The sequence below is a fragment of the Sinocyclocheilus rhinocerous genome, unplaced genomic scaffold (assembly GCF_001515625.1).
Source record: "Sinocyclocheilus rhinocerous isolate Xijiao unplaced genomic scaffold, SAMN03320098_v1.1 scaffold2806, whole genome shotgun sequence".
Taxonomy (NCBI): Eukaryota; Metazoa; Chordata; class Actinopteri; order Cypriniformes; family Cyprinidae; genus Sinocyclocheilus; species Sinocyclocheilus rhinocerous.
This window is the reverse complement of record NW_015665015.1, coordinates 13,909-39,280: the sequence shown is the minus strand read 5'-3', so window position 1 is coordinate 39,280 and position 25,372 is coordinate 13,909. Positions and strand designations below refer to the sequence as shown.

The 25,372-nt window shown below is 35.5% G+C and overlaps 2 protein-coding genes and 1 long non-coding RNA gene across 3 annotated transcripts in view; all 3 read left to right on the top strand.

Moving 5' to 3' along the window:
- LOC107730919 (traB domain-containing protein-like) overlaps positions 1 to 8,084 on the top strand; it is a 10,469-nt gene extending 2,385 nt beyond the window's left edge. The window contains exons 5-11 of the mRNA XM_016541875.1: positions 1,144 to 1,310; positions 2,773 to 2,913; positions 3,061 to 3,171; positions 3,416 to 3,555; positions 4,518 to 4,690; positions 5,271 to 5,367; positions 5,453 to 8,084. Coding sequence (XP_016397361.1) covers positions 1,144 to 1,310; positions 2,773 to 2,913; positions 3,061 to 3,171; positions 3,416 to 3,555; positions 4,518 to 4,690; positions 5,271 to 5,367; positions 5,453 to 5,624 — 1,001 coding nt within the window. The 3' untranslated portion in view covers positions 5,625 to 8,084. The remainder of the gene's footprint in view (positions 1 to 1,143; positions 1,311 to 2,772; positions 2,914 to 3,060; positions 3,172 to 3,415; positions 3,556 to 4,517; positions 4,691 to 5,270; positions 5,368 to 5,452) is intronic.
- A 287-nt stretch (positions 8,085 to 8,371) lies between these two features.
- Positions 8,372 to 11,179, top strand: LOC107730922 (uncharacterized). The gene is made up of 2 exons (XR_001638731.1): positions 8,372 to 8,462; positions 8,548 to 11,179. It is a non-coding gene; the product is annotated as an uncharacterized LOC107730922 (long non-coding RNA).
- A 6,581-nt stretch (positions 11,180 to 17,760) lies between these two features.
- Positions 17,761 to 24,330, top strand: LOC107730918 (mitogen-activated protein kinase 12-like). The gene is made up of 10 exons (XM_016541874.1): positions 17,761 to 17,949; positions 21,987 to 22,116; positions 22,243 to 22,301; positions 22,414 to 22,525; positions 22,601 to 22,630; positions 22,719 to 22,766; positions 22,847 to 22,961; positions 23,262 to 23,333; positions 23,463 to 23,618; positions 24,257 to 24,330. Exons 1-10 carry the CDS (start codon positions 17,831 to 17,833, stop codon positions 24,328 to 24,330), a joined length of 915 nt encoding a protein of 304 aa, XP_016397360.1. The 5' UTR covers positions 17,761 to 17,830.
- Positions 24,331 to 25,372: the final 1,042 nt, after the last annotated feature.

The following is a 25,372-nucleotide window of genomic DNA, read 5'->3' as shown; positions in this document are numbered from 1 at the left end:
AGGACACAACTAGAATTCAGTGTGTTCCAGAACAGTTCAAACCAAATATTCGTGTGTGTGCAACGCATTTTAAGGAGGACTGTTTCCTGACCCCGGGAGAGTAGCCTACAATGCCGGCTGTTCTGACTCCTGTAAGTATGTTTTCATATTTAAAGGATTTGCCACTGATGATTCAAATGCGAGTTTTGAGCAGTGTAGAGTAGCGCTTGTTGTTTGTCGTTTCTCCGATCATAAATGCAGACATGGTTTTATGTATATGCGGCCAGTGTTAATTTCGTTGACAAATAATTTGTCATAATTTTCATCAACAACTTTTTTTTCACAGACGATAACGAACTAAAATTCTTTTTGAATGACATCGGTCCGGTTTTCTGAGCGCAGACACTGAAGCATACACACACAGAAAGCTCGTCTCACAGCGCGCGAGTACTCTTTTCGCGTCGCATGAACGGAGAATTACACACAAAGTGATGTCGAATTGTCCGTTTTGACGAGTATTCACGTAAACGTAACATTTCCGTCACACGCTTGAGGTATTCGGCCAATCACAACGCACTGGATAGCTGGCCAATCAGAGCACACCTTGCTTTTCAGACCAATGAGCTTTGTAAAAATCGACGCGTTTCATAAAGGTGGGGCATAGAGGAGAAACAGTAATGTACAGTATGTGGAAAATTAAACCGCATAAACACATTTCATTACACCAAATACACAAAATAATGTTTTTAGCAATGTCATATGACCCCTTTAACTATTTCAACCAAATGTCACACCACCACAAAAGTTCAAACCATCTACTTTCTAAAGCTCATCCTTCCTATGTTTGTGCTCCAGTACTGCTTGAAAAGTAGATCACATGACCGATCTTTCCATTGTTGTCTGGTTTACATGCAATGTTTTCTTTTGATTTCATATGGAAAGAAGAATATTTACATAGTTTTGTTTACAACTCATTTTCCATTTCCGTTTCTGATTTTCAGTGCTGAAGCTAGTTCTATAAAAACATTTTCTGATAGCTATGCCTCTACTGTGTCCTTAAAGTATAGTCTATATAATAATACGTGTTCTTGCTCCACCGCTTATGTTCTTGGGATAAATAATATTTGGTGTGATCTTGGTATGAAAATGTTTTTGTCTATTTAGCGGACTCTGAGGCAGTGGAAGTATTGTGGCAAGTGCGTACCCAGCGGCGGCAGACGGAGCCTGATCTGCCGGACACTGTGACGTGTCTCACCACACCTGAGGGCAGTATTGTGTACCTGGTTGGCACTGCCCACTTCAGCGACAGCAGCAAGAAGGATGTTTCCACTGTAAGAAGAACTGGCTTTCTCTTTTTATGGACTAACAACCAATGTTTGAATGTAAAACTACTTATAAGTTGGGTGGGCGATATGGCAAAAAATAAAATATCACAATTTTTTTTCAGGGAAATCACGATTCACAATTTTATCATGATTCTTTGTCATGTTGGTTATACAATTTTGCAAGTTGTCTGAGCAGTACAGCCAAACCAATTTCCCTATTTTAAAAACAAAAGCCTTACATGGTAACAAAATATAAAATAATGACAGATATTTAGGCCAAAGTGGGTGAAGATAAAAAATCTTTGTCATTTTATCTTTGTTATTAAAAAAAAAAGAACAAAGAGGCACATTACAAATGCACATAATATACAAATAAAACAAACAGTGCTTTATTTTTCAGGTGTTTTTAGCAGTAGCATTCATGAAATTGAATGAACAAATGTAAAAATAAAACACTATATACACTTCACTGTATGAATTATACATTGATTCTTATTAAAGCAACTGTATTAAAATTCTTCAGTCAAGAGCAGTGAGTTATTTTTCTCTTTATGTTTTGGTGTTTTATTAACATTAAAGGGATAGTTCACCAAAACAAAGAAAATAATTCTGTCATCATTTATTCACTCTCAAGTTGTTTTAAACCTGAATAAGTTTCTTTCTTCTGTTGAACATAAAAGTTAATTTGAAGATGTGGGTAACCAAACAGCTGCTGGTCCCCAGTGACTTCCATAGTATTTTTTCCCTACTATCAAAGTCATTGGGGACCAGCAACTGTTTGGTTACCCACATTCTTCAAAATATCTTCATTTGTGTTCAGCACAAGAAAGAAATTAATAAAGGTTTGGGGCAACATGAGAGTGAGTAAATAACAACAGAACTTTTGGGTGAACTATCCCTTTAATTACAAGCGGCAGCATGTTTTTTACTATTAGGCTGCTGTCGCTTTAAGACCTGCACCCATCTGTTCAGGCATGCATCAGTTTATCTCTCAACTGTGTACTTTACCTTTAGACATAACCAACTGTTTATATGTAAACCTTGTGTGCTTTTGACAGTATTAGCGCAATCAGACACCAAAGATAACTTAGTCCAGTAATCAGGCGTTGCTTGACAGGCTTTTTAGTGTGTGTGCGCTTCAGGTGTCAGAACAGCCCGCAAATTAATGGTTTAACCGCAAGGCTTTAGAACGCATACAAATAATGTAGTTTTGTGATTGTGAATAAGTGCAGTATTCCGTGAGTGTAACTCTACCACCGAGTTAACATTTAATGTGAATGTATGTTGCATTGTACAGTATATTGAGACGGAGGCGCCAGAACTGCAACTAATAGAATGTGCGCGATACTGCGATATTTCTTCAGAAGCAGATCATGGAGACATTTTAATCATCCACGATCAAAAATCATGATATCGCACACTTCTAAGTTCTACTGATTGATTAAATGCTTAGACGATCTGTTTTTAGACGATCCGAGCGGTCCAGCCAGATGTGGTGGTGGTGGAGCTATGCCAGTACAGAGTATCCATGCTTAAGATGGATGAGAAAACGCTGCTAAAAGAGGCTAAAGACATTAACTTGGAGAAGGTCCAGCAAGCCATTAAACAGGTCAGCCACAAAACCCAAGACTGTGCTGACATAGTTATTAAATTGTCAAACACATTCCTCTGCATTCATTTATCGACATTTAACTAGTCTAACCTCATTTCTACTCTCTGTTTTGTTGTTTTTTTTCCCCCACATTTTTCATGTCAGAATGGAGTGATGTCTGGCCTCATGCAGATCTTGCTGCTCAAAGTCTCGGCTCACATTACAGAACAGCTGGGCATGGCCCCTGGAGGAGAGTTTAGAGAAGCCTTTAAGGAGGTCAGTGTGAATGCACATGCTCTCGCCTCTCGCTCACTTACGCAGTCCTCATGGTCCTGACATGCACTGTAACTCGTGCACTCGTTTATGACTCCTAGCAAATGTCACCAATTATCAGAGAACAATAAATGCATATAGTCACGAAACCTGAAACATGAAACCTGTGGACACCGCAGTGCATTTCACAACAAAGACTGATCTGCATAAATAAAATATGCATTTCCTTCTGTTCTACCCAATGCAGGCAGGAAAAGTGCCCTTCTGTAAATTTCATCTTGGGGATCGGCCCATTCCAGTAACCTTTAAGCGTGCAATAGCTGCTCTCAGCCTGTGGCAGAAGGCTCGTCTGGCCTGGGGCCTGTGCTTCCTCTCTGACCCCATCAGGTACAAGTCTACACCTCTTAGTCTTTATATGCACATTGATCACTCCTTGACATTTTTAAGAAGTCCCTTAGAATCTAGAACTTCATATGGTGTCTTAAAAACGAGACAGGAAAAACACCAAGACACGACAGGCAAAGATGCAGGTCTGCATGCGTACATAAAATAAAAAGGTTTGCAAAATGGATTGCTGTGGGCTGGAAGCAATAAGTTTATCTTAAATTATAAGAAATAAACCAAATAATAAGTTGACTATATATATATATATATATGTTCTAAAGGCTCAGATTTCTTGTGCCACAGGTAAATCTTGAATTTATTTGAGGGCTTTTTTCAGCGCAAATTGATATACAATTATTTGTGATTTAATTTAGACAACGTTTATTGTTAATTCAATATTAAAGAAATATAAAAAGTAATTGAATTGATTGACAACCTTCATATTTTTATTGTTAGTATTATTTTTAATCTGCATAAAGGCAGTGCAGCAAATTGGTGTATAAATACATAAATTAAATGATATATTATATACAGTTCTTTAGATAAAGCCTTACACTAATGATAATGTTTTTTTTGTTTATAATCTGCATAAAGGCAGTGCAGCAAATTGGTGTATGAATACATAAATTAAATGATATATTATATACAGTTCTTTAGATAAAGCCTTACACTAATGATAATGTTTTTTTTGTTTTGTTTTTTGCGTTGCATTAATGAGAATTGGGGGGTGAGGTTTCATGCTTAAATTAAGCACGAAATTCCAACAAGCTTAATGAAGCCTTGACTTAGGACCGTTATTTTAATGACAATTAATTACTGATGTTAAAATAATGGTCCTAAATTTTGGCTTAATTTTGTTTAAGCAAAACTTTTTCTTATTGTGGGTGAAATATAGCCTGGACATGCTCTTGTTTGGTTGAAATTTACATGAATCTGATTTTGATATGTATTTTTGTTCTTATCAGCAAGGAGGATGTAGAGAAGTGCAAACAAAAGGATCTTCTTGAGCAGACCATGTCGGAGATGATAGGCGAGTTTCCAGCCCTCCACCGCACTATTGTTGCAGAACGAGACATCTACCTCACACACACACTTCGACAAGCAGCGCGCTGTGTGGAGGCGCCTCCTAATGCTGAGAGTGAGTACTGCATGCTGTACTAATGATGCAAATTTGATTGAGAAAAATATCTTGAATTTAAAAATACATATTCTGGTATACTTAGTGTTGTTATTGTTAAAAGGATAGTTCACCCAAAAATGAAAATTCTGTCATTTACTCACCGTCATGTCTTTCCAAACCTGTATGACTGTTTTTCTTGGAATATAAAAGAAGATTTTTTTTCGAAGAATGCTTGTAACCAAACAGTTTCGGTTCCTATTGACTTCCATTGTATTTTTGTCCATGTTTGGTTACCACCATATCATCTTTTAAGTTCCACAGAAGAAAGTAAGTCATACATGTTTGAAAAGACATAAGGATGAGTAAATTATACAATTATACAAAAGCTTATTATAAAATTACTAAAAATAAATGCAAACTAAAATATTAAAATAAAGGCTAATTCAAAATAATAAATATATAGGATAATAGTATATAAATAATGCTAAAATAAAACTGCCAGTGCTTCATTCAAGCAAGAAACATATTTGGAGTCATGTTACTTGTTGTAACATGAAACCTCACGTTCATATGCTCTTTTTTTTTTTTTCCCCCTCAGAAGTGCCTGCTGTGGTGGTTGGAGTGGTCGGGATGGGTCATGTTCCTGGAATTGAGAGGAACTGGGATAAAGAGCTCAATATTCATGAGATCATGAGGTACGTACTGACACAGTTGCATGTACTTTGGTATCTAATAGTACAGTAAAGTATCATGACAAAAATCATTTTCTTTTTCTCTTAGCGTGGCGCCACCATCTCGCTTTGCCTGGGTAGTACGCAGCGTGTTGAAGGGAGCCATGTGGGGGCTTCTGGGTTATGCCTGCTTCCGTGCCAGCAAGGGCGTGGGGAGGGCGTTACTCTCCTTTCCGACAGTCCAATCGTTGCTTGAAAATATACAAAAACCTTCCGTTTGACCCTTCTTTTATTGGCGCAGACTTTTCAGCAGTGAGATCAGGATGTCACACTGAACACCAATAGCCTTAACTACAGGATGGTGGTTGGGTAAAGGGGAAGATTAGAGGCAAACATCCTCTCCATCCCATATGAAATAAACAATGGGGTGGAAGCTTTTGACTAGCTCTCTACCTCCTCAACTCTCTGTCCATCTGCTCTGTGTACTTGTGGACGCAGAGCTGTACTGCCAAAGAAATCGGACCGTGCTTTCTTTCCCCTTTTCCTCATTCTTAAAATATGACCTACGAGGAAATTAGCTGCAGCGGGATCTCCCACGTTATCATTCAACTTGAACTGAAGTTTTTTTTGTTTTGTTTTTTGGCTGTGATTTATTCTGTTGGTTGACTCCTGCAAGTGGTTGATGCATTTTGTTTCCCAGCAGGTGGTACTGTTTCAGCAGTCCAGTACTGTTAATCTGCGACCTACCATAATCTTTAGTTCATTAAGAATGATTGGTAAAGCCATTTTATTTTATTAATGGAACCGTATCCCGGAATTATTTTTTAAAACCTGAATTGCGCAATAGGACCATTTGTGAAGAAAAGCATAACTCTAGATTTTATTGAAAGTATGACTTGATAAATACATGTAATGCACATTGGGAAAATGATTATGACCAAAGTATTTGTGGTTTCATTGATTGAATTTGTATGTTTCTGACAAAAAGGCTTAAAATGAGTGAAACTGAAACAACCCCGAACAGTGTTTAAGAGCTTCAAGTCACATCCAGTAATCTTCACTCTATGTGATCTTCACTCTATGTGGGGAAGCATGGTTGCTTGGTTTTTCAATTTACCTGATAAGCCCAACATAAATTTTGCCCAGGCTACCTATTAAGTGCCTCCTACTACATGACCTGGAAAGGGCTAAAAGGAACAGAGACGGGTCAGGGTGTTTTGCTCTCACTCCATATGGTCATAATAAATGGTACTATTAAATCTGGAGTCCACGGTTTCACTCACACAGTTTCATAATTTTGTTCTTGCTAATGGAATGTAATGGTTTCTAGAAATTAGAGAATTATGTAATTAATTAGACAAGCTGCATTGTGTTTATGCAATATTTTGTTGTAAGATGAGAGATCCAATCAATTTTTAAGAAACAAACTGCTGTTCCCCCGAATTTAAGTATTTTCATTACTGTCTTTTGCTACTGTTCATAGAAGCGGAGTTGCCTAAAGGTCAATTTCACTAAATTGGAAACAACTTAATGTTAATGCTTACAGTATGATATTACTCTAACACGTCTAACACGTATAATCTTTTTTATACATTCATCATGACATTCTTCATAATAATTCACCACTAACTCAAAAGTCATGAGTCACATGAAAACATCAAAATGACTTGAAACTATAAGTGTAGAATAACCAAATGCAAGAAACCAAGAGTAAGTGTAGAGAACCATTAAAAAAAAAGTAAAGCTGACAAGAAAATGCTTATAACAGGAAAGACATCACTAGCATGGGCCATCAGGGCACAATTTGGGAACCATGCTTTATATGGATGGATGTAGGAAAGGTGTTTCTGCTGTTTGTGTGCTTACATTTAATTTGTCTGCCAAATGAATAAATGTAAATGTAAAGTCTTATACAACTGGAATTGCTGGTTCATATGTTGACTTTGTTTTTCCATGTAGCTTTATACAACTGTGTCTTATAGGGTGACTGAAAATCTATTTTAAATGTGGCGTCTAGGTCACAGGCACATTTGAAGCACATGACACTTGAGTGTGGTGGGGAATGCTAATGCCATCTGTTGTTCTTTTAAATGTTTAGATGCTGAATGGAAATTGCTCTGTTTTGAACTATAGTGGGCTCAAATTAAGATGTGACTAAAGCTTTGCATGCATGCCATGTGCATTTACAGGTATGCTGGAGAAGGAAATGACTATATGGATGTATCTGCATGATTTCTTGTGTAGATGGTTTGTTGGGATTATTTAATTGAAGTTTTTAAAACATATTGTAATGATTTTAAATATATATTAGCATTCTGAGATATTTGTCAGTGCTTAATGGTGCTTAATGAGTATTTCTATTTGCATAACACCGGTCCCTGCATTTAAATGTTATCATAAATATGGTGCAAGGTGATTGCAAACTAATTAAACTGGTTGACTAACTGATTAATTTAATACAATTTATTTTTTAAAAATCTACTGATCCACTGACCCAGTAGTCTAGTTCTCCTGCTGTAACATTTGTATTGAATGTCGCTGTCTTCCTGAAAACTAAAACTGTCTTCCTGTTAACTTCATGCAGTTTGACTTTTTGATCATCTAGATCTGCTGCACTTTTTGGGTGAGAAATGCCATGGTCAAAGGTATTTGATACATCTCTTTGTACATCCTTCAGCTTTACTGCTCCAATTTCATTTTTTTCTAACCATTGTTAACTGTGGAAAAGGAGAATAAATGGTCCCACTTCTTTTGTTAGTGCTATCTTTTTTTTTTTTTTTGATTTTCAAGAAGCTAAATAGTTAATGCTCAAATATATCTCATATATCTTACATTCTTAAATAAATTTTCCAACATGTTATATTTGTCTTTCGTATCTTCAGCTCTTAAGCTTGTACAGTAAGTACTTTATATAGTGTACATGTATATGTGTGTGTCTATATATATATATATATATATATAGTTACTTGTTGTAACATGAAACCTCACGTTCATATGCTCTTTTTTTTTTTTTCCCCCTCAGAAGTGCCTGCTGTGGTGGTTGGAGTGGTCGGGATGGGTCATGTTCCTGGAATTGAGAGGAACTGGGATAAAGAGCTCAATATTCATGAGATCATGAGGTATGTACTGACACAGTTGCATGTACTTTGGTATCTAATAGTACAGTAAAGTATCATGACAAAAATCATTTTCTTTTTCTCTTAGCGTGGCGCCACCATCTCGCTTTGCCTGGGTAGTACGCAGCGTGTTGAAGGGAGCCATGTGGGGGCTTCTGGGTTATGCCTGCTTCCGTGCCAGCAAGGGCGTGGGGAGGGCGTTACTCTCCTTTCCGACAGTCCAATCGTTGCTTGAAAATATACAAAAACCTTCCGTTTGACCCTTCTTTTATTGGCGCAGACTTTTCAGCAGTGAGATCAGGATGTCACACTGAACACCAATAGCCTTAACTACAGGATGGTGGTTGGGTAAAGGGGAAGATTAGAGGCAAACATCCTCTCCATCCCATATGAAATAAACAATGGGGTGGAAGCTTTTGACTAGCTCTCTACCTCCTCAACTCTCTGTCCATCTGCTCTGTGTACTTGTGGACGCAGAGCTGTACTGCCAAAGAAATCGGACCGTGCTTTCTTTCCCCTTTTCCTCATTCTTAAAATATGACCTACGAGGAAATTAGCTGCAGCGGGATCTCCCACGTTATCATTCAACTTGAACTGAAGTTTTTTTTGTTTTGTTTTTTGGCTGTGATTTATTCTGTTGGTTGACTCCTGCAAGTGGTTGATGCATTTTGTTTCCCAGCAGGTGGTACTGTTTCAGCAGTCCAGTACTGTTAATCTGCGACCTACCATAATCTTTAGTTCATTAAAAATGATTGGTAAAGCCATTTTATTTTATTAATGGAACCGTATCCCGGAATTATTTTTTAAAACCTGAATTGCGCAATAGGACCATTTGTGAAGAAAAGCATAACTCTAGATTTTATTGAAAGTATGACTTGATAAATACATGTAATGCACATTGGGAAAATGATTATGACCAAAGTATTTGTGGTTTCATTGATTGAATTTGTATGTTTCTGACAAAAAGGCTTAAAATGAGTGAAACTGAAACAACCCCGAACAGTGTTTAAGAGCTTCAAGTCACATCCAGTAATCTTCACTCTATGTGATCTTCACTCTATGTGGGGAAGCATGGTTGCTTGGTTTTTCAATTTACCTGATAAGCCCAACATAAATTTTGCCCAGGCTACCTATTAAGTGCCTCCTACTACATGACCTGGAAAGGGCTAAAAGGAACAGAGACGGGTCAGGGTGTTTTGCTCTCACTCCATATGGTCATAATAAATGGTACTATTAAATCTGGAGTCCACGGTTTCACTCACACAGTTTCATAATTTTGTTCTTGCTAATGGAATGTAATGGTTTCTAGAAATTAGAGAATTATGTAATTAATTAGACAAGCTGCATTGTGTTTATGCAATATTTTGTTGTAAGATGAGAGATCCAATCAATTTTTAAGAAACAAACTGCTGTTCCCCCGAATTTAAGTATTTTCATTACTGTCTTTTGCTACTGTTCATAGAAGCGGAGTTGCCTAAAGGTCAATTTCACTAAATTGGAAACAACTTAATGTTAATGCTTACAGTATGATATTACTCTAACACGTCTAACACGTATAATCTTTTTTATACATTCATCATGACATTCTTCATAATAATTCACCACTAACTCAAAAGTCATGAGTCACATGAAAACATCAAAATGACTTGAAACTATAAGTGTAGAATAACCAAATGCAAGAAACCAAGAGTAAGTGTAGAGAACCATTAAAAAAAAAGTAAAGCTGACAAGAAAATGCTTATAACAGGAAAGACATCACTAGCATGGGCCATCAGGGCACAATTTGGGAACCATGCTTTATATGGATGGATGTAGGAAAGGTGTTTCTGCTGTTTGTGTGCTTACATTTAATTTGTCTGCCAAATGAATAAATGTAAATGTAAAGTCTTATACAACTGGAATTGCTGGTTCATATGTTGACTTTGTTTTTCCATGTAGCTTTATACAACTGTGTCTTATAGGGTGACTGAAAATCTATTTTAAATGTGGCGTCTAGGTCACAGGCACATTTGAAGCACATGACACTTGAGTGTGGTGGGGAATGCTAATGCCATCTGTTGTTCTTTTAAATGTTTAGATGCTGAATGGAAATTGCTCTGTTTTGAACTATAGTGGGCTCAAATTAAGATGTGACTAAAGCTTTGCATGCATGCCATGTGCATTTACAGGTATGCTGGAGAAGGAAATGACTATATGGATGTATCTGCATGATTTCTTGTGTAGATGGTTTGTTGGGATTATTTAATTGAAGTTTTTAAAACATATTGTAATGATTTTAAATATATATTAGCATTCTGAGATATTTGTCAGTGCTTAATGGTGCTTAATGAGTATTTCTATTTGCATAACACCGGTCCCTGCATTTAAATGTTATCATAAATATGGTGCAAGGTGATTGCAAACTAATTAAACTGGTTGACTAACTGATTAATTTAATACAATTTATTTTTTAAAAATCTACTGATCCACTGACCCAGTAGTCTAGTTCTCCTGCTGTAACATTTGTATTGAATGTCGCTGTCTTCCTGAAAACTAAAACTGTCTTCCTGTTAACTTCATGCAGTTTGACTTTTTGATCATCTAGATCTGCTGCACTTTTTGGGTGAGAAATGCCATGGTCAAAGGTATTTGATACATCTCTTTGTACATCCTTCAGCTTTACTGCTCCAATTTCATTTTTTTCTAACCATTGTTAACTGTGGAAAAGGAGAATAAATGGTCCCACTTCTTTTGTTAGTGCTATCTTTTTTTTTTTTTTTGATTTTCAAGAAGCTAAATAGTTAATGCTCAAATATATCTCATATATCTTACATTCTTAAATAAATTTTCCAACATGTTATATTTGTCTTTCGTATCTTCAGCTCTTAAGCTTGTACAGTAAGTACTTTATATAGTGTACATGTATATGTGTGTGTCTATATATATATATATATATATATACACACACACACATACAATACTAGGTAGATTACTTACAAATTATACTCCGTTACTGACTACAGATTACATGATGAAAATTGTAGTTAGTAAGGGAATCTAGGTTACTCATTTTAGGTAAGGTATTCTGACTACTTTTTAGATTACATTTCATCTAACTTGTTTTAAACTTACCACTAAATGTACCATATTGATATGAAAAAGTAAAGAGAAAGAAAATATAGTCCATTGTTTGAAATCAACTTCTTAAAATCCATTAAACATTACACAAGGTTTACCCAGTTTAGGCTTAATGTAAGAATTGTAGTGGGTTTGTGAGTTGATAAAAAGCTAATAATTAAATCATGAAAATGTCAAATAAAAATAATTTTAACTCTTGAACACTAAAAATAGAAATATTTGTTTTGCCTGCATGTCAGTGTGTCAGAGAACAGTAAACATGTGAATGCGTTGTTGAGATTCCAAGTAAATATTTAAGGGGTTTGGGAGTACATTACATGACCAAACATTAGTAAACATGAAAACAGCAATGAGATTACAATTCTCAAGTCTTCCAGGTTTGAAATATTTTTCTTCAGACTTCCAGTATCAACAGTTATTGAAGGTTACTGTATATGACAACGACGTATTTTTTCACAGCTACACATCACCAGTAATTTGGATAATTATTTGTTTCATACCCCCCAAAGTCAGAAGCATGGTTTGCAAATGTATTTACATGACATCTACATGGCCATTCTATATTATAAATAAAGTCAAAGCTAAATGCTGTAATTTTCACTTTTCAGTGCGGATGAGTAAATGTTCTAATCCTATGTGTTTGTTTCTAGGGGGAACAAAAACAACGACGGACCAGATTTCCGTGGACGTTTGAGAACATCTTGGCTCTCTTCGCAGTTAATCAAAGTTCTGCTTGGTTTACTATGTAGTAAGCCCAACTGAACTAGTTCCTCTAGCTCTTAAATTTGTTTTCAATTTTCCAACTAAAGACTAAATGTCACACTGTTCTCATTATCTACTTTAAGATGGAAATAGATTTTTGGACTGCTGTTCAGAGCAAAAAGTTAAAAAATTTTTTTTTATAAAATATTAAATATTTAACTTAAATATTTAATGTGACCCTGACAACTAACTGAAATAAAAAAGAAAAACATATTTTAAAAGAATAAAAACTAAACCACTAAGTGACAAAAGCACATATACAAATAAAGGTGAATTTGAAAATATCTATAATAGTTTTATAGAAAATATCTATAAAAGAACACTAACTAAAAATAATATGGTTTAAAATGGAAAAAGAAATTGTTAAATATCTTTATTTGCTTTTCTTTAAATAGAACTATTGTACATTTAAATTTATTTGTGACTTACTAATGAGAATGAATACTAACACAATATTTCATTTTAATTCTTATTCTATTCTTTACAAAAATATTTATTTATTTGTTTGTTTATTTTATAATGGCAGTTCAAGCTTTGACAGGATATAATGGGAACAGATGTGTGTGCCCTTGTTCTGTCTACATTTAGATTAGTAATATTTTAGATAAATCATTAAATATCAGATATAACTTTCCATCTTTATTGTGCTTTTCTATATGTACTTGAATATGATTTTCCAACTAAAGACTAAATGTCACACTGTTCTCATTATCTACTTTAAGATGGAAATAGATTTTTGGACTGCTGTTCAGAGCAAAAAGTTAAAAAATTTTTTTTTATAAAATATTAAATATTTAACTTAAATATTTAATGTGACCCTGACAACTAACTGAAATAAAAAAGAAAAACATATTTTAAAAGAATAAAAACTAAACCACTAAGTGACAAAAGCACATATACAAATAAAGGTGAATTTGAAAATATCTATAATAGTTTTATAGAAAATATCTATAAAAGAACACTAACTAAAAATAATATGGTTTAAAATGGAAAAAGAAATTGTTAAATATCTTTATTTGCATATTTCTGTTTAGTGATGTTTTCCTTCCTTCAATGTGAGTACCTGCCTCTATACAATGACTTCTATCTGAGCAACATGAGGAAGAAACTGGGTCTGCTGAGGAAGGAAGAACCAGAGGATGAGATACTCATCACAGAACTTATGCAGACTATGCATAACACACTGAAAATGGTGACTTCTCAGAGGTGGGGCCCTTACAAGCTTTGTTTTAGTTTTACTCTTTACTAAGACATATACTATCGATCAAAAGTTTGGAGTCAGTAAGATTTATTTTTTTTACTAAAATTAATGCTTTTATTCAGTTAGGAAATGCAATTGATCAAAAGTGACAGTTGAAGAATTTTACATTGTTATAAACAATTCTGTTTTAAATAAATGCTGTTATTTTATCTTTCTGTTCATCAAAGAAAAAAAAAAAAAAAATGTACCACAGTTTTTACAAAAATATTTAGCAGCACAACTTTTCTGAAAATTAGAGTTCAGCATATTTGAATCAAGCGATCATGTGAAACTGAAGACTGGAGTAATGACTGCTGAAAATTGCATTTTAAAATATATCAAAATGGAATTTACTAAGAGACTTATTTCAAAAAAATAAACAAATGTTTTGAATAGTTGTTATTATGTTACTATTGAAACTCAAAGCTGCAAACAGACCCACCATGGATCCACGGTAACACCTCACGGTATATTCTCATGTACACTACCGTTCAAAAGTTTGTGGTCAGAAAGAATTGTAAATGTTTTTAAAACAGATTATGCTCATATGCTCACCAAGGCTGCATTTAGTTTGATTAAATATATAGTAAAAACAGTTATATTGTGAAATGTATTACAATGTGAAATAATATTTTACTATATTTTAAAATGTAATTTATTCCTGTGATGGATAGTTGTTATTATGTTACTATTGAAAAGATGTTATAAATGTTATGATGTCTCTTAATAGTTAATGTTTTTTATTTGCGATCTTTATAATTTCTCGTTTTATGTGATTGTATGGCATAAATTCCATAAAGTCTTAAAAATCTGCATTTAAACTTTTTCGTCTTCTCAAATTCATTAGGTCCAGAGAGTTCTGAAAGTGTTAGAAAAGCCGTTCTCTGTGCAGGAAGGTCTTGAAAAGCCAGGCTGGGTGGGAAGAGGAGGAGCGGCGGATTCTGGAGAAAGAGATGAGACCGGAGAAGAAGGGAATACTTCTGGAGCAGAGGCTCGAGTACTTGTCCCATATGACAGCAAGCCCCCCATGTGGGCCAATAAGATCTGTGTCACCTGATCATCATAAAACCTTCATGACAACTAACCTGCTCATTTAAGCAGAATAATCCTGCAGAAGCTGGTGAGGTGTCAGTGAAGGTATTAAATGAGGCATTAAACTCCTGTCCACCAGTTCAAAACATGGAGTAAGATAATGTGTAGGGGGCTAAATGAAAATTCAGCACATTTATCTCTGTATATCTGACTGGTTACAAATGATGATTTAGACCCCCAGTCTAACCATGACGGGTCTGAGTCTGAAAGATAGAAGTTATGCCTTTATATAAAATGACTTTGGATTTGAAGTGAAACGCACACGCCATTGATCAACCAAGCTCCAAGCTTAAACGCACAAACAGACGTAATTGTTTACCTAAAGGGTCTTGCTTTAAATCATGTAGTTATACATGTACGTAGTGCTGATTTAACACAATTCATGTGTCGCTGGAATAGTCTTATTATTCAACAACTACATTTAATTACATTTTCACTTAAGTACTTTAAGTTTCCTTACCACACAGCTCCACCTAATTCATTTTTTAAATTGTAATTTGAAAATGCATAACTCATCAGAAGTGTACATTTTACATTTTAATTTTGGAGTTAACAGAGGTAGTACTGTATTTTCATATGCTTTGTGTCTATTCCTGAAATGCCATTTTGATTTCGTTCAAAATATAATTAACAGAATTTTAATGTCTTTAAGCATAGTTTCAATAACTGTGAAGTAATTTTCAGACATTATTTATATAATTTTTATGAACTTCCCTGATGAATATGCAATATTTCTAAGATAAAGTACTTATTTAATAAACATAACAAATAGCATGTGTTCTAATTTTGTAAACCAGGATTATTTCTGTAAAAGACATTTGGAACCTTTTCAGTAAGAGTGTGTGGGGAAGCGGCTTCCATTGTTTTCATTTAGGGAGGAATGTCTGCGCCTCGGGCCCAGTACTTAGGTAACATGTTAACACAGGTTCAGATGTGCACCTAAATATATTAAGGCAGATTTCAACAGTGCCAAGTACTTGCAGACAAAAAAAATCTCCCTGTAATCGATTGCATATAGCAGGGGAAACAAGCATTCTTGTTCATATTGTATAGCAGGGGAAACAAGCATTCTTCTTTGTTCATATTGTAAAAGACCAAAATGCATTGGACTCCCAAAGCCCTCGTTTTTATGTTTTTCAAGGCTGTGGAAGAACAAACATGCACCAGTTCTCAAATTAACTGAAGAACGATCATGTTCTTGGTTATTTTGTCTCAGTGACGCAACAATGTATGGAAAGCTGTTTTGACATTTATTCCATTAAACCAACTGGTATATATTTTATGGCACTAATACTTTTTTAATTACTAGTAAGTAATTTAATAATGATTAGACGACATTTTCAGTTTTATTACTAACTTTAATTTGAATTCCAAGTACTTATTCCGTTAGCATCTAGAATGTAGTATTACATATTCATTACATACAGGTGCATCTCAATAAATTAGAATGTCGTGGAAAAGTTCATTTATTTCAGTAATTCAACTCAAATTGTGAAACTCGTGTATTAAATAAATTCAGTGCACACAGACTGAAGCCAGTGTTAAGTTTCCACAGTCTGTGATGATTTGGGGTGCAATGTCATCTGCTGGTGTTGGTCCATTGTGTTTTTTGAAAACCAACGTCACTGCACCCGTTTACCAAGAAATTTTGGAGCACTTCATGCTTCCTTCTGCTGATCAGCTTTTTGAAGATGCTGATTTCATTTTCCAGCAGGATTTGGCACCTGCCCACACTGTCAAAAGCACCAAAAGTTGGTTAAATGACCATGGTGTTGGTGTGCTTGACTGGCCAGCAAACTCACCAGACCTGAACCCCATAGATAATCTATGGGGTATTGTCAAGAGGAAAATGAGAAACAAGAGACCAAAAAATGCAGATGAGCTGAAGGCCACTGTCAAAGAAACCTGGGCTTCCATACCACCTCAGCAGTGCCACAAACTGATCCCCTCCATGCCACGCCGAATTGAGGCCGTAATTAAAGCAAAAGGAGCCCCTATCAAGTATTGAGTACATGTACAGTAAATGAGCATACTTTCCAGAAGGCCAACAATTCATTAAAAATGTTTTTTTTTATTGGTCTTATGGAGTATTCTAATTTGTTGAGATAGTGAGTTGGTGGGTTTTTGTTAAATGTGAGCCAAAATCATCACAATTAAAAAAACCAAAGACTTAAACTACTTCAGTCTGTGTGCATTGAATTTATTTAATACACGAGTTTCACAATTTGAGTTGAATTACTGAAATAAATGAACTTTTCCACGACATTCTAATTTATTGAGATGCACCTGTAATTGTAATATTACTTTACTACTAGTCACTGTCCCAATAATGACAATTATCTCATTTTTATTTTAACAAATTTCTTTGCCATTTAATTCTATGGGAATCTGTGTTCAGATATCAGCTGTTAATTCTGAGAGGGTGTTTACACAGCAGCGTTTTCAACTAAAAACTTTTTATACGTTTTGGTTGTTCATTTACACGACAACAGCATTTTGGAGGCCTGAAAATGCAAACTTTTGAAAGCAGGTTTCAAAGTGCAAGTTTTTGAAAACGATACTGTCAGTCTGTGTGCAAATGTGCGCAAGCATGTAGCATTTCTTTACAAAGTGACATCAGCAACTACTGACCTGGCATGCATAATACACCATTTTTAGCCGTTTTTTGTCTGCATGCGAAACTTTTCAAAAACACAGAGGAAAGCTTTTCAGTTTTTAGTACAATCGTTGTCATGCAAACATACTCAATGTTATTCATTAGTATGTTTTCAATATCTTGCTCATACCTATTCCAGTTTTACTTGTAACTATTTAATTACTAGCATCTATTCCAGTTTTCCTAGTACTGAATGGACAGTTTTCTGGGATAGACTGAATACTAGTCTCTACTTGAATCATAGTTATTTAGAATAGTTAGTGACCCTGGGAAATAAACTGGTCGCTATTTGGTTACTTACTAATGTATTTTTAAAGTATTAGTAACATTAAAATAGGTTTGGTTTAACAATAGCTTTATGTTAAAACGGCTTGCCATACACACGGCCACGCCGGAGAGGGAGCGGTTGCGCGGGCACGCACAGGTAGATTTCTATTATCAGTGTTCAGGTTAATCTGGAAATCACAGCTGCGGGTCTCGAGGTAGCACATATTTTTCACCAATATGTCAGGCCGATCAAGACCTGGCTATTATCGTCAGGAGGTAAATAAAACCTGTTGGGAGGTCCCGGAGAGATACAGAGATATGAAACAGGTGGGGACGGGGGCATATGGTACAGTATGGTGAGTGTAATCTCATTTTCTGTACTTCCTGGAAAGATTCGTGCTTTACATTTTAAAAACACGTAATGCCTTGTCACTGTAGCAGATCCATGTATCTGGCGTCTATTCAAAACAAATGATGTGTAAGGAGGTAGTCAAGCACAAGTGAAAGATTACTTTATGATTAAGATGCCCAGAAGTGGCTTGAGATATTCAGTTGTACAGTATGTTTGAGAGTAGCCTGCGTATGTTTTCTCACTGCGTCTTTATAAAGATATTCAAGATAAACAAAGACAGAAAATGAGAGTTCCAAATGAGAAATCCAGTGCCTGCAAAACTACGTTGTGTACAGCTCATTGCATTACTATGAGGTTAATAATTGTAAGATGGCAGCTGTTGACGAATACTGTGGTCAGGTGATGCTGGTTTATTGCATGTCCTCACCTTTCCATATTTGATTTAAAAGGCCCAGAGGAATATCCCAGAGTAATATACCACTATTGAGACACGTCCCACAACTTAAAGGTGCAGTGTGTAAATTGTAGCGTACGGTGCCCGTAAGGTGACATGTTCGGTTCACTTAGTTGTATTTATTATGTCTATGGCTCACCCCACCAGAGAAGCTACGGTGGCCGATACAGGACTAAAGCCCAATTTATACTTCTGCGTCAAACCTACGCCGTAGCTTACGCATAGACACACACCCATACGCCGTAGCCTGAGATGCTTCTCTCCAAAAATGTAACAGCGGGTCAATTCTATGCAGACGCAAGCGCTGTGATTGGTCTGCAAGAACCCCTCCCTCCATATGTACTTGAGTTTTGTGTGTGTTTATGTGCACTTTAATATATTTTAATGTTACACCTTCTTATATAAAATAAAACAAAGCAAAGAACAAGTGTCTTATCATTTATTATACTACATAGCATTATACATCAGTAGTTGTCCGCAACAAACAATGTTGATCTGCCGTGGTACAAGTCCTTGTGCAGATTGAAAAAATGCCATCATCTCCTGTTCCGTTGTTGTCTCCTTTTGTAGTTTTAAATAATGATTTAATGATTTGATATTTATTTGCCGTCGTCACCGCTATAATGCTTCTCCGACGAGCCGCTTCTTCTTCGGCTTTTGCCGTGGTACTGCGGGTTACACCAGCAACATGCCCGTGGACACTGCTGACTAGCGGTTTGCATGTGCACTGCACGTTGAGGCGGACAACAACGCAGAAGTATAAATGAAAACTGACACATAGCCTACGGCGTAAAGGCTACGACGTAGGTCCAACACAGAAGTATAAATCAGCCTTAAGGGTGAATGGATGTTTGTCAGAGGTACTGTCTTCATCCACAGGGTCCCCTCGGGGATGTGTGCTTTCTCCACTCCTGTTTTTATATTTATATTTTATACACTGACGATTGCAGGAGTAGGCATGAGAATAGATTTATTGTAAAATATGCAGATGATTCAGCTATTGTCAGCCTCCTCCATGCTGATGAAAATGACCATGGCCTCGTGGTAGATGATTTTGTTCAGTGGTGTGATAATGCACTCCTGCAAATAAATGTATTAAAAACTAAAGACATGCATATTGATTTTAGGCGTAATCAAAGTGATGTAAAGAGAACAACTATTAAAGATCAGGAGGTGGAGGTTGTGGAATCATATAAGTATTTGGGATGTGTGATTGATAACAAGCTGAATTTTAATGTCAATGTGGAGAAGATTTGTAAAAGGGGCCAGCAATGTCTGTATTGTCTACGGAGACTGTCCAAATTTAACGTTGATAGATCCCTGATGACTCTGTTTTACAAATCTTATATTGAGTCTGTTTTAACATTTGCTATGTTATGCTGGTATGGCAGTCTTAGTGTGAAGGCAAAGACGGCATTGGTGAAAATAGTTAACACTAGCAGTAAGGTTTTAGGAGTTCAGCAGAGTCATCCTACCGACCTATATAATCGCCAGGTAGTTAGAAAAGCCCAAACTATATTAATGGTTACTTCCCATCCTCTCTACTCTGAGTTTCAGTTTTTACCCTCAGGATCTCGGTTAAGATTTCCTTCTGTTAGGAGTAACAGGTACAAACATTCATTTATTCCTACTTCTATCTCTTTGCTAAATTCGGGCAGGTGGGGAGTAGGTGGAAGCAGGTAGTTGCACCCTGGTGGCTGGCTGCAGTACAGGTCTTAACCCCCGCCCTCTCCATGTAAACGAATGGGACTTGAGTCGAAATAAAAAAATAAATTACACTTCCAATACAATTTTCCGAAAGATGGTTTTGGTCATTAAAGGTAGTTGTTATCATGCTGATATATGTTCAATTGTTCGTTTTTGTGATAAGTTTTAGTAATTTGAGTAATTTGATGCTATAAAAACGGGGCGTGTCGTTATGGTTGATTGGATCTGCGGGAGTTGTTTGATACCTTTGATACCGCGGCTCCACCCGTCATTTACTCAAGATGGCAGCGGCCATACTGAGATGCTTTGGCTTCACTTTTCTATAGTGGAAGGAATAGGAGACGCGTCGTCCATCTTTTTTTACAGTCTATGAAGGGGACCTGCGGTGTATGTAGATATGTAGATATAAATTGCTCATTCTAAGTTAATAAAAACATAACGGTTCATTGTGTAAGGTCTTTATACACCTCTGAAAACATAGTTATGTATATTATATTGCATTTCTGTCAATAGATCCTCCTAAATATTACACACTGCACCTTTAATATGTCATTTAAAAAATCCACTTTGAAATTATAGGCTATTACCATTTACTATCCCTAAAACCACTCGTCCTCAGACCAATCCTTCATTTAGATTAAAATATATCACTTAAAAACACAAATATACTTTTACTTTACTTTACTTTACTTTTAGTCATTTAGCAGACACTTTTATTCTTTTTACTTTTACTTTTTACTTTTAGTCATTTAGCAGACGCTTTTATCCAAAGCGACTTACAAATAAGAAAAAGTAATTAAAACTAAAAGCTAAAACTCTATAAATACTATATATACAGTATAAACACATTTAAGAAAATTAAATAAATTAAATAAAAATGACAAATGCATACATTTCAAAACTAAAACATTTAAATGAAAACAAAAAAATAAAGCTAAAAACAATTCAAAATATTAAAAGAACAAAAGGTATGAGTATAATAATGATTCTAACATAACACTAAGCCAAACACCAAAAAACAACTACATATGTGTATGTACAGCCACACACATATACATATACATGTACATATATATAAATACATTCAATATATATATATATTATTTCATTTCCATTTTGTATGTTGAAGTACTGAAATAACTAAAACTTAATAAAAAGCCTATATAGACATAATAAAAAACTAATAAAATGACAACATTACTACAACTGTAACTAATACAAATCGATAGATAACTAATACAAATCAAACTACATTAGTTTATCAGTAATCCTAAAAAAATAAAATTTAAAAAACACATTACTACTTCTCTTAGTTTCTTTTGACATAGCAATAGCTTCTTTTGTTGTAAATTCTACTATATTTAGTTCAAAATTCATGTACATAATAGTATTTATTCCTTCGCTACTAGTCACTACCCTAGTTAGTGACAAGTAATTTCATTTTTACTGGTAACTAATTTAATTGGCATTGAATTCTGTGGGAATATGGTTCAGATATTTATTAATTTTTGAATGCTGTAGTATGTTTTCCAGTTTGCTCGAACCTATTACAGTTTTACTTGTAGCTATTAAAATAGTTTCTAGTGTCTATTCTAGTTGTCGTAAACACTAGTTTTAACTTGAGGGATAGATTAAACAGACACTAGCCACTACTGGAATCAGTTCTAGTATCTAAATAATAGTTAGTTTTTACACTGAAAAATGTACTAGTCAATATTTGATTACTACTTAGTTTTTTGTTTGTTTGTTTGAAACATTAAAATTGATAATACTTTGGTTTACATAATAGCTATATGATAATTCAATGGCAATAACATTTATATTTCTGTACTCTAGTTTGAAATGCATGTAGCACTTACAACTGGTGATTTACTCCTCAGCTATGCATTTGACCGGAGGACAGGGGCAAAGGTGGCCATCAAGAAACTCCATCGTCCCTTCCAGTCTGACCTGTTTGCCAAAAGAGCTTATCGGGAGCTCAGGCTGCTCAAACACATGAAGCATGATAATGTAGGACACCAAAGATTGACACTCCATGATGAGGGTTTCTCATCTGCCCTGTCATATTTGAACAGATTTGCAGGCTTCATGCTGTGCTGTATTTAACAACCACTTTCTCTGGTTGAACCCGTACAGGTTATTGGGCTCATGGATGTTTTCACTGCAGACCTTTCTGTAGACAGATTCAATGACTTGTGAGTATTTTACAAGTGCTTTGACCATTTGGTCTAGCTGTGATTGTTTTGGATGTGTATAGTGATTCTTGGATGCATGGTCATCATCTGATTCTCCCTATCCTTTGCACAGTTACTTGGTCATGCCTTTCATGGGTACTGATCTAGGAAAGTTAATGAAAATGGAGAGACTGTCAGAGGACAGGGTCCAGTATCTGGTCTACCAAATATTGAGAGGACTCAAAGTGAGTATTGGAAGTTTTTAGTAATAAATACTTGCTCTCTCAAATATATTGCCATAAATCTCTTTGTGTTCCCAGTATATCCATGCTGCTGGAATCATTCACAGGGTGCGTAAGGTTGTTTTAATCATAAATACATATGCACACATGTATTTCTCTCTGCAAAACCTCTGACTTCATCTGTTAAAACCTGCAGGATCTCAAACCAGGCAATCTGGCAATAAATGAGGAGTGTGAGCTTAAGGTATCTTACCATGAAGTGGTATTTGCATATTCATGCTGTGTGCCTCTTGTCGAGATAAAGCCTTGTGTCTTATATTACAGATCCTGGATTTTGGTCTAGCTCGGCAAGCAGACAGTGAAATGACGGGCTATGTTGTGACACGTTGGTACAGAGCGCCTGAGGTCATTCTTAGCTGGATGCATTACACACAGACTGGTTAGTTCCATGTTGCATGCACTAACCTTTATATATCTTTATGTATTTATTTATTAGAATTTACTGGTTGCATGCATTTTTTGAGCATTAACTGAGGTTGCTCTGTACTGTATTGTGAAACACTATCCATACTGTGATTAAAAGCATATGTTAATACTAAATAAAGATCAGTGTTAGCCTATTTTATTGCTCTCATAAAGGCAATAGAAAATTCTGGATTAATGAAATAACGCACAATTGCTATTTAAACTGATGATAATACAGAGATATGTTTGTGTTTGATTAAATGTTTCCCATCAGTGGACATCTGGTCAGTCGGATGCATCATGGCAGAGATGCTGCTAGGGAAACCACTGTTCAAAGGAAATGACCGTATCCTTCCTCGCAGGAAAGCTGTGAATTTTATGCACAAATTTAGGAGAATATTGTATTTCTGATGTGGTGACTATTTCCCTAAATCTCATCCCCGGTATATTTGAATCCTTGACCATTTTCCACCAGACCTGGATCAGCTGATGGAGATCATGAAAATTACAGGGACGCCCGCAAAAGAGTTCACAGCCAAACTACAGTCTGAAGATGTGTGTTTCAGTCATATTTTCATACTAAGACTAGTTTGCAGACCTCTCACCAGATATATTGTGAGATGTGAAAATCTAAACCACATTATATATTTTTATAATCCACAAGTAATGCACATGACTCCAGTCCATCAATTCACATCAAGTGAAGTGAAAAGCTGCATGCTTGTAATAAACAAATCCACCAAGACATTTTTAACTTCTGTTCTGTTTTAGTCCTCTGTCCATAATATTGCTTTCTCCAGTGAAAAGTCATCTGAATCAGGAGAAAAATATGCACAGATCAATCACTGTTTACAAGCAAAAACTGTTATGTCAATAAACAAATATGTTGATGGATTTTGATGTGAGGACAACAGGTGATGGACTTTTTGGACTTGTATGGAATATTATGGATTTGTCTTTTGTCCAGAAGTGACAGTTTAAAGTTAAAATGCCTTATTGACAGCTTTTCACTTCACAAGACATTAATTGATTGACTGGAGTGGATTACTTTTGGATTACTGTGATGTTTTTATCAGCTGTTTGGACACATCCTGACGGCACCCATTCACTGCAGAGGATCCATTGGGTACAATGAAGATACAACCTTAGTTAGTATTTTACTCTTATGTATGGGAAAGTTTATTCTGGAGAGTTAAGAAATAACCGGTTTCCCTTTTTTGTCTATTTTTCTGTCCACCTCTGTTCCTTCTATTCCCTCTTTGACCCCAGAACTCACCTTCACTGAAATTCTGACCTTCCATCCGGCACCAGCGGTGGCAGAATCCAAAGAGACGGCTCTCTGAGATGATTATTTTACATTATCAAGGCTTTACATTTTCATTGTACCTGTACCATTTGTCATATACAGACTTTGAATTATTTTTTTGAGCGAGTGTACTGTTTATTTTTAGCTTATCAACCTGTTGTTTGCTAGTGTTTGGCACAGTTCAACTAGGCACAACTGAACTATTGGCAGACCAGCACCATTCTGAGTGAGCTGAAGATTTTTTTTGCAAGTTTTGCAAGTATGTAAAGTACCTTTATTTTTTATTAGTAGTATTTTCTCAAGCAAATCACAAGCATTAATGGCATTAATGCTGACACATAATTACACTGGAGATAATTTCACTGAAATGCTGCATTATAAATGTGTGCATGTTTTATATGTTTACTTTTAGTCCTGAAATAGAAAAAAAAAAAACTCTTTTCAGGTTTTTGCCAAATCCCACAGCCAAATACTTCAGTGTCTGCAAAAGTATTAATTTTACATTTTAAAACAGTTTGCCAATCTGGCCACAGTCACAAATGCAGAGTCCAGAAAAATCACATTCAATTTTTGTGTTATATTTTTAAATCAGGTGTACAGAAAAAGAAAAGTAGAATGATTAAAAGATAATTTGATAAATTTTCAGCTTGTGATGTTTCTAATTCTTATCCTCAGTTGTTGTTGTTTTTAACTATATTTCTGTGTATTCGAATGCATTTCCGTGTCACTTTAACTTGTTTGGAAGGCAATGGAAATCTGGACAATTTCTCATGAAATCCAGCAGAGGGCAACATCTACACTTACTGTGCACTTTCTTTAATAACATTTCACGGTAATAATTCTTAGCTGCATTATTACACTAGAAACTCCATTTAGACTTTAGGTCCCATGTCCATCCTCTGTTTTTATTTGTTTTATTAAATGTTTTCTCATGTCATTAATTTAATAGTGAGCATTGCTGCTACATGCCAATACTGTGCTGTCGTTTCCTGTAAAGGGATGTAGTTGTTTTAGCTCTAAGTCCTCAGTTGACCATTGAGCTTCTAGTTTAGGGACACAATTCCTTGTCCCATGTGAGT

Excerpts from the sequence above, each read along its gene's own strand:
- LOC107730918 (XM_016541874.1), top strand. The coding sequence starts at position 17,831 with ATGTCAGGCCGATCAAGACCTGGCTATTATCGTCAGGAGGTAAATAAA. Across the intron at positions 23,334-23,462 it reads ACTGTTCAAAGGAAATGACC|ACCTGGATCAGCTGATGGAG; the intron begins GTATCCTTCCTC and ends ATTTTCCACCAG. Across the intron at positions 23,619-24,256 it reads TATTGTGAGATGTGAAAATC|AACTCACCTTCACTGAAATT; the intron begins TAAACCACATTA and ends CTTTGACCCCAG.